Source organism: Sitophilus oryzae, unplaced genomic scaffold (assembly GCF_002938485.1).
Source record: "Sitophilus oryzae breed Bouriz unplaced genomic scaffold, Soryzae_2.0 scaffold_1109_pilon_pilon, whole genome shotgun sequence".
Taxonomy (NCBI): domain Eukaryota; kingdom Metazoa; phylum Arthropoda; class Insecta; order Coleoptera; family Curculionidae; genus Sitophilus; species Sitophilus oryzae.
Window position 1 is genome coordinate 374,868 of NW_022145737.1, and position 15,104 is coordinate 389,971.

At 31.9% G+C, this 15,104-nt stretch overlaps 1 protein-coding gene across 4 annotated transcripts in view; it reads left to right on the top strand.

Annotated features, from left to right (window-relative positions):
• Positions 1-15,104, top strand: part of LOC115881187 — a 52,851-nt gene that overhangs the window by 8,552 nt on the left and 29,195 nt on the right. For 3 of the 4 annotated variants that reach the window (XM_030898601.1, XM_030898609.1, XM_030898595.1), the window contains exons 2-3: positions 2,552-3,048; positions 9,380-9,406. In XM_030898601.1, the coding sequence (XP_030754461.1) occupies positions 2,597-3,048; positions 9,380-9,406 (479 nt within the window). In that variant the 5' untranslated portion in view covers positions 2,552-2,596. The remainder of the gene's footprint in view (positions 1-2,551; positions 3,049-9,379; positions 9,407-15,104) is intronic. The other variant, XM_030898605.1, reaches the window with a different exon arrangement.

Below are 15,104 nucleotides of genomic sequence, written 5' to 3' on the forward strand. Positions count from 1 at the left end.
TTGAAATTAAAGGAACAAACTTCTAGGCTAATTGAAACCACTAATTTATTCCACTAATTTCGACGTTCTGAATGAAGCTTTATAGTTAATAATACGTTTACTTAAAATTTTGGAATGATGAAGCACTTATGTTTATCAGTGTCACAATATTACAGAAATTCCCCTATCTGTAAATAATATTGTACTACTATAACTTTATCGGCAAGAGGTTCTATCAATGAAACAGTTTTAAATTAATCACATTGAAAGTAATTTATTACTAAACAATTACTTAAGAATTTTTATTTTTCACATTCTATCTACTTCTTTCATTACATTAATACGCATATAGCGCTTCAGAGCGTAACACACTAACTTAATTGACTCACTCTATGGGGTTTGATTTAATTACCTTTGATTATTACCGCTAAACACAAGTAGACAAGGTATTTTATAATTATTTCTAATTGCACGTAAGGCGCAAATTCTAAGAAACCATAAATTCGATTTTTTTCTTTTGATTGACTTGATTATTTTATTTCAAAAAATCTTTATTAAAAATTTACATTAGAATAACTAAAATTTGTTCAGTGATAGATAATTCAAGAACCACTATACCGGGTGCGTAACAAAAGAGGCTCACCCCTGTAACTTTTTTATTTTTTTTAGTTAAGAAAACGAGAATTAGAATTATTTTTTCGTATATAACATAAATTAGGAATGATTTCCTTCCTGTTTCACCGGAAATGACTACAGCTTTTGATTTTTAAATGGCATCCTCGGTATATTTCTACTTTATTCGATAGAAAATGATACTCTGAATTGAATGACATATCATACGTCAACTTTTGACATTTTCTCATATGGTTTATTTGAAATTGTAACATGCAGTTCATAACAATTTGACTCGAAATACCAAATGTGTGGTACCAAATTATTCGTATAAAAATGTTTTTTCCAAAAATGCTAACGAGCCACCCTTATTCCTTTTGAAAATATTGAGATATGATTAAAAATATGATTTAGGCATCTTTTAAGCGGTCAGGATAAGACACGAAAAACATTCGAGGATCAAATCTATTTTTCCAAGGCTCCTTGATTAAAAGTTAGTGTTTTTAACACAGCCATGGTACTCTAGATTGAAATTTAAAATAAGATCAGAAAATGTCAAAAGTTGACATATGATATGTCACTCTATTCAGAGTCTCCCATTTCCTATCGAATAAAGTAGAAATATACCGAAGGTGCGATTTAAAAATCAAAAGTTGTCATCATTTCCGGTGAAACAGGAAGTGACCAAAACCAATTGAATACGTCCAATCAATCCTACTTTATATCATATACTAACATACCAAATCTGTTTTTTTTTTTCTTGAAAAACAAAAGTTATAGGGGTGAGCCACTTTTGAGGCGCACCCGGTATAGTAAAGCTTCATTCATTACCTCAAATCGAAATGTAAACAAAAATAGAGAGAACAAATTCAACTCAGTTCATCTCAATTATTCCATATCTTTCTGCAAATCAGTCATCCGTACCACAAGATTGTAAAAAACTCTTATTTCACTTAAATTCACTCCCGGCGCCACAGTGGGGTATTTGACACAGATAATTGATCGAAATTTTTTTATGTAGACCTATTTTCAATTAAAGAGGAAATAATATGAACAAAATAAATGATAATTTGTCGATTCTAAAAAAAAATAAAGAAAAATCACTGTTCCAGTGTTTCCACGGTCAATGCCACTAATGCCAGTAGTAATATCGCAACTAATACTACTAATGCTACGACTGATCCACTGATCCGCGAGCAATCCCCATACCACTAGAGTCGCTACTAATGCCAAATTGTGCTATGCTGCTAATGGCACTAATGCGATCGCTTTGTACACAACAATGCCATCGCGGTTTACACCTCGCATTAGTATATCACTGATTGGCAAATTAGAGGAAACCAAGAATGTTTTTCTCATTTTATCAGCAAAGTCGCAAAAATCGCAGTATTTTATTTTACTGTATGAAAGTCCAATGTTTACTAAGTAAAACGTATATAGACAATATGCTGAATTCTTCGAAATGCGCAACTAAAGCTCTAAGTATAATAAAAATGTCACAAATTTAATCAAATTTTCTGAACGTCTAACTTTTAGTTGCAAAAAAATCGTTAGTATAGAGAATATCAAAATAAATAATACGTTTTTGTAGAATAGATACCTGCAGCTTGCTGAGCCATTTTCAATCAAAACAATAATATAAACGTAAAAAGAGCACAAGAACAAAAACAATTTATAATTTTAAACATAAAATTTAGCCATTTACCTCTTATCTGTGAGAAGTAACAACTTTGACGTTTCGTTGAAACAAATGAATGCAACTAAACACACCCAGGGCAACGCCATTCATGGCAGACATGATTTAACTTATCATTTATCTTTTTTTGGGAAATCTTAAACACATTTGCTTTTTCGAATTTCGATCACCTTTTTCATGCTAGTACCCCACCGTGAGGCGTTACGGAGTTATCTATGTCAGCTAGTCTAAATAAATTTAGAAATTTTATTCCTTTCTTTGCAGAAAATTACCATCGGAAGACACCTATATAACGACATATATCTGAAAATGTTCACGAAAGGGACTAATTCACATATTCACCTGATACCAACGCTCTGCACAATTCTGCTTTTCAACTACTTCACGCCGAGCATCTTCGTGTTAACTGCACCAAACCACAAGTTACCCGAAAACATCGATTCCAAACAAGAGTTTGAAGATGCCCTAGAAAATTTTCTCAGCGTGTATTACGACGAGTTGATATCACAGAAACCCAACGAAAATCATTTAGAAATGATCAAGAAGTTTGATCGAAATCGTCACAGAAGCAAAAATATCGATGGTGAAGGGTTAGGAAGCCAAGAAGTATCGGGTAATTCTCAAAATAACAGTGCCAATGTGAAGAACAAGCAATCTGGTGATGATGTTGGAGTGGATATATATGATCAGATGCAAGGAGATCAACCTGTCAATGACTATCCCAAAGTTACCAGCGAAGAAGTTACCAAAACAAGGGAAAGGTCAGTATAATTTTTTTTTCTAATCAATTTATTAGACCATTAGAGAATATATTTTTTCTACAGTTACCAAAAAGGTTAAACCAAATACCAGTTATTGGGGAGCAAAAAAAACAACTAAAACACGAATGTAATACCTACAACGTTTTATCCACACATGTATATACAGGGTGAGCTGGTAGATCTCGATAAAAGAAACATACAGGGTAGCCCACCGAAAACGTTCCGCAAGGCATAACAGCCAGAGTATTTTTTTTCAGAAAATTCAAAAACACGTCGATTTTGTTTGCGAGGGGGACAACTTTTGTCCCAAAAATGATTGCAAAAACTTCAACCCTCTAAGCGGGGGTGTCATCCCCCATTTTTTTCAAATGGGCAGGGGGTTCAAGTGGTACCGCAATGAAAAGGGCTTTCTATTCTCTATACTTTCCCGCTTCGTTTTTGAAAATCGGTCGAGTCATTGAGAAAATATGAAGGATTGAAATTTGAAAAGTTTATTTAAACATTTATCAGAGTAAATGATAAGGATAAATTCCTTCGACCAATTTGCTGTTTTTTCTTGTTATTCCTAGATGTTTACGCATTTTTTCACTTGCCACAAGGTTGGACGATCAGGTGCGGTAGTTGCTAGATACCTGTTCTGTGACTTGTGCGTTGAAGTTCTTCTCAATATTGTTAAACTTTTTAACAATTATGACGTACTCACGTGCAGAAAAAGTGGGAATAAGTTCTACCCGTACAAAATTCAGTTGGTACAAGAACTCAACAAAGACGATTTTGATCGTCGCTTGCAATTTTCTATCAATCTATCTATCTATCTATGTTTTATAGATTTAACAAAGGCCTTTGATAGAGTCCAACTAAAAGACATCATCACCATCTTGGAAAGCAGTAATGTCTCGAAAGAACTCACAGAACTTATCAAGGACTTAAACACAAACACAACAACCCAAATAAGAACAAACTTTACCTTAACGCAGCACCTTCGAACTACAACTGGTATTCGCCAAGGCGACAGTCTTAGCTCTCTGTTATTCAACATAATCATGGATCAAGTAATAAAAACCGTCAAGAATACTGGATTAGGATATCGAATGGGAATGCATAAAGTAAACATATTATGCTATGCCGATGACGCAGTACTTATTGCAGAGTCAGAGGACGACCTCCAAAGAATGCTACAAGCTTTTAACAGACAGGCAGAAAAACTTAACATGGAAATTTCCACAAATAAGACCAAATGCATGACCATTACAAAGGAGCCTTTACGGTGCAAATTGGTAATAAAAAACAAAACTATTGATCAGATAATGTTATTCGAATACCTCGGATGCAAAATTACAAGCTCAGGATTCCTGGAAGAAGAAGTAAGGAAACAAGCCAATAAAGCTGCCGCAATATCAGGACATCTTAAATATCCCATATGGAAAAACAAACATTTGAGTACAGAATGTAAGTCAAGAATATACAAAACCTGCATACGACAGTGATGACATATGGTGCGGAAACCAGAACTGAAACATCAGTAACAAAGAGAATCCTACGAACTACTGAAATGAAGACCTTAAGAATGATAACTGGATACACATTGAGGGACAGACAGAGAAATGTAGACATAAGAGAAAAGTGCCAAACAAACGACGTTGTCAGATGGATAAGGCAGAGAAGAAGAGAATGGAACCAGCATGTCAATAGAATGGGCCCCGACAGAATGGCCATAATAATTCGCAACAACGTACCCCATGGCAGAAGACCTACTGGACAACCACCTAAACGTTGGCAAGACAGTTGGCAGTCAACCTCGCAAGAGTTGCTTAGACGAGTTGGAAACCGGAACTAAACAGGCGATACGCCTTCTAAAAGAAGAAGAAGAAGCTTGCAATTTTGCGAAACTATGAGTGAACGAGCGGCGAATGATAATAATTTCCTAATTAATGTGTGTTTTTCGGATGAGCGTGCTTTCTTTTTGAACGGTGTAGTTAATCGGCACAACTGTCGGTACTGGGCTGAGGACAACCCCAGGGTTTTTCACGAGGTGCACACACAAAACCCTCAGAAATTGAACGTATGGGCTGGTATTTTTGGAAATTCTATTTTGGGCCTAGAAATCTAACAGGTGATATGTACTTGGATTTACTGGAAAATACCATCGACCCAGCCCAAACTGACATCATAGAGAACAATCCTGGATACGTTGAAGCCGAACTAATATTTCAACAAGACGGTGCACCTCCACATCACTCTCAAAATGTGCGTAATTATTTAAATAATGACTTTCCCGGTCGGTGGATAGGACGAAGGGGTGCAATTGAGTGGCCTCCCCGGTCACCCGACATGACTCCTTTAAACTTTTTTTCTCTGGGGACAAATAAAAAGTAAAGTGTATAGCACTAGTAACCTAACCCGCCTCATTAGAAGACCTGCGAAGACGAATTATTGATGTTGGTCGCGAAGTGACCCCGCAAGTTCTTCAGAATGTTCGAGAACGGTTTGAAAATAATTTGTATTACTGTATGTCGTTTTTCAGCTATTCAAGTTCAAAATAATTGCATCCCTTTTAGTCATGGTATTGGTAATATCAGAGATTAACAAATTATACCGTGGGAAAACTTGTGGTGGACAGGCAGTTCTAAAAAGTTTTCTAAAATATACAGGAAAATTTAAAAGAAAATGTACGATTTTCGACGTCTTTTTTGGCGAAAAACACCTAATAGACGTGTTCCTGCGGTCGAAATATACCACTCCTGAAAATATTTGCCCTTATTTACGACTCGCCCTGTATATATTTAGTTAAAATTATAAAAAATTTACAGGAAAAATTAGCAGCAAGCAATATAGCGTTGTTTGTTATGGTAACTATGCTATTTAAGTTTCTATATAAAAATTTAAAAAAATTAAAAATGATGTAATTAAAATACAGGGTTGTTCACTACATACGACACGGAGTATTGTAGCTAAACGATGAGGTTTTTACAAATTGTAAGTTTTGGGTTCGATGAAGGACTATTAGAGGTACAATTTAAAAATAATTTTACAGGATACAGAGTGTCCCAAACAAGTGAAAAATATCAAAGTTGTATTTTTTTAAACGGAACACCCTGTATATTATTACATTTTTAGTTTCTACGATTAAAATAAAGGTAAATTTGATTAGGGTTTATTATACTTAAACTTTACCGTTTTTGAAATATTTTCAATTTTGTGAAATTGCAGTAAAAAATTTAAGGCTTCATTTCTCCAAGGGCATTAAAATTTTTAATACGAAATATTTACTGAAGTTTATTTATTGATCAGTTATTGTGTTGCAATAATAAAAATAATACTACCTTATACAGAGTGTCTAAAATTTATTTTAAATAATTATCAGCTTCAAACGGCAATAACGTGTTTAATTTAAATGGAACACCATGTATATTTTACGAGAATTAGATGCTCAATTTAATTTTCTATCAAATTGTATTATACCATTTTTTACCTATCTCTTTAAGTTTCCGTAGAAAATGCATGTTCTTGTAATTTAGAACTTATTTATCAATATACCCATGGAATATTGACATTTTAGATTATTTTTAAAGATGTACCAAATTTTTAAAGAGTACAGATACTAATATTGTCGATATAATTTGGTTATTTCACTAAAAAATAAAAAAACTGTTTAAATATTTGTTACAGAGAACCAATTAATATGATTCTAGTATTCAAACTACATTAACTGACTGTTTGCGTTGATTAATAATAATTGCCCCAAATACTAAAAAACTGTGTTTTGTATATGTATTTGACGGTGTGGTAAAAATTAACACCTTAAAATGATATTTCATTTTTTAATAAATGCTTATTTATAACAACAGAGACTTTAATTGTGAAAACTTGTTATTATATTGATTTCTGACTCAAATCCACATTTATTTAGAATAATTTATTAACGAACACAATTAAGTATGTAATTAATTAGTATATGGGCGGAAATAATGGTGTTATATTTAATTAATGGTATACTCTTTTATAAAGATTTAAATAGTTTGCTTTCTGCATACAAATGGGCTAGTAATATTATCGTTTTGCTAAAAACGATAATATTACTAGCCTGTACATTTTGTACATTTGTTGCTTTAAAAACAATCTCAAATGTCAATATTCCATGGGTATATCGATAAATGAGGTCTAAATTATAAGAAAATGCATTTTCTACGAAAACTTGCAGGGATAGGTAAAAAATGGTATAATACAATTTGATAGACAATTAAATTGTGCATCTGATTCTCCTAAAATATACAGGGCATTCTATTTAAATTTAAAGAAGTTATTGGCGTTTAAAGCTAGAAATTATTTAAAATAAATTTTAGACACTCTGTATAAGGTAGTATTATTTTTATTATTGCAACACAATAACTGATCAATAAATAAACTTCAGTAAATATTTAGTATTAAAACTTTGATACCCTTGGAGAAATGAAGCCTTAACATTTTTACTGCAATTTCACAAAATTGAAAATATTTCAAAAACAGGTTTTAAGTATAATAAACCCTAATCAAATTTACCTTTATTTTAATCGTAGAAACTAAAATGTAATAATATACAAGGTGTTCCATTTAAAAAAAAACAACTTTGATATTTTTTACTTATTTGGGACACTCTGTATCTTGTAAAATTATTTTTAAATTGTACCTCTAATAGTCCTTCATCGAACCCAAAACTTGAAATTTGTAAAAATGTAATCGTTTAGCTACAATACTCCGTGTCGTATGTGGTGAACAACCCTGTATATCGTAATAGTAAATGTGTCAAAAACGTGTATAGTTTTTATGATCACCGTATACTATTACATGCGAAACATTTAATAAGAATCTTACGACAGATATATCTAGTACACGTATGAAATAGCGGTGAGGGTATTTATATACCGAATGGTATTCTAAAAATGTCCCGTTTATGTCGTCTAAAAAATCTCTAACTTTTCTGTATTCTATTAAAAGAAACTGTACATAATAAGAATATATAAGTAAAAATACATAAGTGTTAAAATATATATTAAACAAAATTATTCATCAAAAAATTTTCGTAAACGTCAGAAAAGTATTAATTTTTGCGACGTGATTGACTATATAATAAAGCCATTTTAACGCCTAAGCACAAAAGTACAAAAATATATTATTAAACTGACATAAAGTGTCAAATTCTACGAGTGTAACCATAGTTTTTCGATACATAATTACTTACAAGGTATTACTATATCTTTTTATATTATTTGCAACGTTTGAAATTGATTAAAAAATTATTTGACTTTTAAAAAAAAATAGCCTGTTCTATTCGGAGCAAAAATTACTTTTTGTGCATCGCCTGTAATATGAAAAAGTATCATTTTTACTCTTAATAAAACAATATTCAGTTTTTTTAAACGGACTATTTTAGTCAAGTTAACTTAAATATATCCTAGTTCTATTTACCACCTCCATCGAGGCATTTTCTGTGTTTTTTTTGCTGGAGATATTTTTAATACTATATAAAAAATAAGATTTAATAATAAAAGTCTAAATATAAGCTGGGAGGTTTATATTTGATCTGAGTTGAGAAAAATGTATTTTTAAACCAACCCAAAAATTCTTTCACAATCAAAATTATTTTTAAGTTGGTCAAAAAACCAGAAAAATTTAAGAAAAAATAATTTTTTGAGTCTTGTTTTCCCATTCCAGATTTTTAAATATTTAATATTTAAGGTTCCTGCACTTTTTTGTGTTTTTATTATATTATTTTTCTTTTCAGTTTAGTTCCGTAATTGTTTTCTTCTTTAAAATTACATTTATTATTTTTATTTTTGTATTTAGTTTTTTGTAGTTATTAAAACTAAAATGTTAAATTTTCTAGAAAATATATGAAATTAAATTTAAGAATAATACAGAAACAATTTTTAATTTTTTTTTAGTTTTTAGTTAAAAAACATAATTTGTTGATAATAAGGCAACATAGGTAGTAGATTAAATTTACAGGAAAGAAAATCCAGAAAAGATCCAGTGTTCCTCCTTCTGGAAATTTTCAAAGTAAAATAAGTCAGTTATTTTGGACTTATTTGAAAAACGGTGAAGAGAAAATATGTTTCTTTTATCGAGATCTACCAGCCCTGAAAATATTTGCACTTATTTAAGGCTCACCCTGTATAGTCTTGTTCTTATTAACTGTTAGCCATGAACTGTTAGCCAGCATTTTATAAATTTCACATGATCGGATGATCATATGACAATATTTTTAAATCAGCTGACCCATAAAATACAAATCTTACATCGTAATTAGGTACAGATTCTCTCAATAATACACTAATATTATTTTATTTTTAAGACTAACTAAGAGAGATGTAGACGAAAGGTAAATATTAAGGTTTTGAGTTATGATTTTTACAGTTTTTATATTTAATTTTGTATGGAGAAAGAAAAACACATGAAAGATTTACTAATTTTTTTATTTTGAATGAAAACAATGATAGAGTAAATTTTTCTGATAAAATCTTTCGTTTGTTTTTTTCTTGTACCAAACAAACTAACAAAATAAATTTCATTAATAAAAGAGTTATTGTTGATGCTTTGTTGAAACTAACAAGACAGATTGTTTTTCATTTGAGTGTGTTGTGATTTATAACAACAAATTTATTTAACAAGTTATTACAACACGTATTTTGATAATGCCTCAGTTCATTCATTCACCGGAAAAAATCTTATCGGCTTTTAAAACGAAAATTTGGGTTAAACACTCTATCAATCAATTTCTCAGATAGTATAGACAAAATAGTATTAATCATACTATAAGCTGGTAAACAATTTTCAACTTGACCTGCCCAAGTTACGAAAAATAAGCACCAGATTAGGTTAAAAAGTTATCTACATTCTTTCTTATTGGTTTTGGTAGTTATATCATTAATATTTGTATAATTAAAAAACGGAGTTGCTTAAAAATGCTTAGAAAAGCTGAACAAATTAAGAGTCTATTACGCTGTACTGTTCGGGTCGCTCTCAAGGGTCGGGTAAAGCGGGTTGCAAACACACGTGCTTTGATTAAGACTTGATTAAGATTTGCAGAGCTTCAGCATTTGCCATAAAATAGCGAGCGATTTGTTACAAATCCATATAAATTATATATCACTGTAATCACAAAACTTCAATCCTTTTCCGTATTGTAACGGAATTCTAAATTATGTTTTTATTTTTCGAGAAAATTTAGTCCAAACTCAAGGAATATTTTGTTGATGTTTGACCATGAAAATCTTAAAAATAAAGAAGTTGTCTAAAAATGTGCTACGATACTGATTTAGTATAATTCTTTATCTTTAATTTCCTTCTTAAAGGCAGGCGGCCACTGCAAGCGAAACTAAACTAAGCCAAGCGAAGATAAGATTTGTAAAAATCAGCTCCCATACTTTTAAATGCATCAGCGGCCACTTGAGCGAAACTAAACGAAAATATATGAACGAAGATTCAAATCGTAATTTAGTTTCGCTCGTTTTAGTTCGTGACAGGTTCCAGCAAATGTTTTGCAGCGATTAGTTCTATGATAACATAGATACAATACGAAAACGCAGCTAACTTAGCTGACTACTGAGCGAAAATCGTTCCCAGTGGCCGATGAAGCTTATTTTCGTTTAGTTACCGTTTCTTTCTATAAAGGCAGGCGGCCACTGCGAGCGTAACTAAACTAAGCTAAGAATATAAAAACAAAGAGGAAAAGAAACAACAAGGAGCTGATTTTTACAAATCTTATCTTCGCTTGGCTTAGTTTAGTTTCGCTCGCAGTGGCCGCCTGCCTTAATTCGTGTAAAAATACCTAGCCAGTTTTACATAAAACGTTAAATGCCGAACGCTTATTTTGCTACTTTTTCGAATTAGTAAAATGGACTCTTAAGCAAAGAAAATAAAGGCCTTTGAGTGCCAGCCCACCAAGGCATAGATGGTAATGAAGGAGCAAACGATCTAGCTGGAAAATTTTCTCTCGCGGAATATTAGGACACCCTGTATATTTTTTCCAAAAATCATTCTGAAAATTTCTCGATCTTGTTCAACCTTGAGACCGGCAGCCGTACAGCTGGTGAATTTCAGGAAACGTTTTACATTTTCAACAATAATCACTATAGGCAATTATCTCGCCGCCAACTGTGTAGTAATTTGTACACCTGTGCAGCGGACATGAAAGGAAACCGTCCGCGGGCGCGGAAAATAGTTTTTCGCATTTTTTCCCGGGCACCCCTCGCCCCCCCTGACCGAGCGGCGCAAATCGCCGCGCGACTGTTTTTTTTTTCGCAAAAATACGCTGGCAAAAGTCAGAGGCCACTGCGATGAAGTGGGTGTTTTTCAATCAATTGCGCGTATTTAGTCTGTTGTACACCTGGACCCTAAAGTCCGATCCACACGTAAAGCTTTGCCGTACGACTTATCGGTTCAAAAACATTTTTTTTAGTTACCGTGAAAATATCGTTCACGTTGAAGAAAAAAAATTGGCGCCGTGAGGCACGTATAATAGCCGCCCATTCTAAAATATGTTAATAAAAAGTTGGTAGGCAGTTCTTTTAGTTTCAAAGTAAAGGAATTTTTCCATTTTTTTTTATCTCAAAGACTTTGACTGATTTTGATGTTATTACAAATTTTGTTGCAAATACCTGTTATTCCTAATCTTAATTTGAAAACCGCGTTTCGCTAGCTACTGTAATTTTGGAGTTACGATTTTTTAAAATTTTTAACCCTTTCCCATACACCCTTACAAACCCCCCACCCTCACCAAAAACTAATGGCCAGATTCTCGGGTGCCACAGTATTTTTGTGCCCAATTTGGTTAAAATCGGTTCAGCGGTTTTTGAGTTATCGTGTTACAGACGGATAGACAGACGGACAGACAGACAGACAGACAGACACCACGAAAATATTTTGTATCTAGGTACTCAATAACTCATTTTGGGTGAAATTAAAAAAACTTTTTTTTGCCGATCTTAATATCTACCGACTTAATGCCGAATGCCGACCATACCGACAGGTATGGCCATACCGTCAGGTATGGTAGGCTAAAAATAGGATAGGTTGAGTATAGGATAGGCTTTACAAGGATATTTTATGTTTTTCCATTATTATTCCATTATTTCGTGATAAAATATATAAAAAAAAATGTCGAATGTCGAAGTTAACATCTGCGATTTGAAATTGAATTTTATAACTTAATAACTTTCAAACGCTTCGGTTAAATGAAAAACCATATCAGACCTTTTTTGAAGACCGGTCAGTTTTCCACAAGAATATGTATGGATTTTTACAATACGCTAATTTGTCAAAACCAAATACGTTTTAATAAAATATACGGAGAGTACCGCTTAAATTCCTGTCCCGATGTTGAAGGATGGCTATAGAATGTCAATGCATTTCCCACATAAGTCTATCCTTGTTCGGGAGGAGGTTTTCTGCGCTTGCTCGATCTGTAAGCACTTTGATTGGACAGTTCCAAATCATATGGTATGTTTTGTTTTGGTTTTATTTATTTTAAGTTGAGGTTAAAGACGTTCTAATAATTGAATTAAATCTTTCGAAAAATTGGAAGTTTTTTGTTAAATATTCTGAAATCAAATAAGTTTGATAATGTAACATTATGCGCATATTTATCAATTGAGATATTTTAATCGTATCCAACATGTTATGGCAAAACACTTTTTCAACCAAAAGTTTTCAGATATCTTCGATTTAGTTATTTTCGAATGTTTATTTTGTTTATATCTATTACAAACTCAAGGAGCAACAGTTTTTACAAGTAGTGTTAATTTTGATGCTGGTGCAATACTTCTACTCGTTAAAATAAGTTTATTATAAATATTACAGACATTTAAAAAAATAGGCTATGGAATAGGTATATAAAAATTATTTTATATCTGTCTCACAATGGGGCTCCTAGTAGCGTAATAGGTATCTGCAGTGCGATTCTGTAAACATTTCCCTGTCTAGTGACTCATCAATCGTATACAAATAGCATAGGCTCGATAGGAAATTTCTTGCTACAGAGCTTACAGAATCCCATTGCTGATTTCTAAAATTCTTTTTCTAGATAGGCTTCCCGCATCGTAAAAACTCCTATTTTATGGTATGTAATTAGTATTCTGAAGGTATTAAAATATTTTAATATCAATATAGTTTTTTCACTGAAACTCGAGTTAAATCTTAATATACATTATTCATATTGTCGTTTTAGAGATTGTGCTTTTATACTTACTATTATGAAAATTTACTGAATAAAATATATAGTTGCAATCCTTTTACTGAACTCCTTAATTTCTTGTTTTATGAGGGGATAATTTTTGCTTATTTAGGTACTAATTTTAATCAGACCATTTTTTAATGAACTCATTTATATTTATATCATATCGTTCTAAGTAGACTTTGTTGTGTTAGACAATTATTATTAAATAAAACGAATGAAAAAAAGTGACAGGTACGATATTTTTTTTTTAAATTCAAAAAATAATTTAGTAAAACCACAATTATTAAGAAATTGTCTTAAAAACTTCGTAGTACAAATTGCATATCTATTTCACTTTTTTTAAAATTCAAAAAATAATTTAGTAAAACCTCAATTAAGGAACTGTCTTAAGAACTTAGTATTACAAATTGCATATCTATTTCACTCGACTTAAAAATTGCAGCAAAACAAAGTATAACAGTACATTTTTTACTGTCTATTGTTTCTTTTACTGCCCATGTATTTTGATCAATAATCAACATCAGTCCTGGTTTAAAATGAAACAAAAGTAATTCTTTATTATTAACATATTTTTTATTAAACAAATATAACTAAAAGTATGTACATATTAAGTTTATACATAAATCAAGCTAGATACAAAAAATATAATTATTTACATTGTTGCATTGTAAATACTCTTTTATATTATGAAAAAAAAACAATAATAATTTACAATAAGACAGTTTGTGTGAACTGTGTAAGCATTATAATTAGCCTTATGTAGTCTCTATTTTTAGTCTTTACATTATAATGTCATTTTTATTTTAAAATAGTAAGACTAAATATAATGCTTTTAACAATTATTGATTTTTGAATAAAATTAGTTTCGTATATTTTTGTCTTATATTAACATCCCTTTCATTTCTGATTTTGCTTTCATGAAACAAACGAACATCGAGAAAAATTTCTATTATTAATTTGGTTAGTTGGCTTCTACCACACAAAAAGCAGTAGCCCATTCGCATTGTTCTATTAATTAAACTACAGCAAAAGTCTTTAAAACTAAATCACAAAATTGTCAATAAACGCACAAAGATTAAAATACAAACGAAAACACAGTACACGTGGAAAACACAGAAAGTTAGAGAAAACACTAATGGCGACTGCCCAAGTCCAAACTGAAAACAAAACGCCGACGACGCGTCCAAAAATAAATCGATAACCCATCTCGACACCATTCGGCCAATAGAAAAGTAGCATTTCGGCGCATGTGCATTACATCCATCTACTGAACAAGGATGGACTTATGTCAAACTCGATCTTCTGTCCTTCAATACTGGGACATAAATTCTCTCATTGCTCTTATGGGGAGGCCGCAGTATATTTTAATTAAAACGTATTTGGTCAAAACGCAATAAAATTCCAAAAAAAAATGTTTCCCTTAAAATAAAATAATTTTTTTTTGGTGCGCCCTAATATATACGAATAAATAAATTAACAATAACGAGTGAATGAAAAACGAAGACGAAAAGGTTAATGAACGAGCCAACCAGCCAGCCGATGTCTACGTCTGAACAATCGAAATCGAAAAATCGGAAGAGCTTGCTCGACGAAATGACAGTACGCGCAAATATGCCAACGATGCGTAGTTGTATGGTTGTAAACGGTGCCTCGTCTCTCCATCGTCGTAATCACGTCGCCTGGGTACGAGCTACGTACGATTTCATTCATAAATTTTGATCGGCCGAAGCGCAGGGACGAACTCTACACAATTTTCTCATTATTTTTTAACGTTTTGTAATTAAAATATAAAATGTTAATTGGAGTTATAACTATCTTGAGTTATAACTCATCATATGGTCTT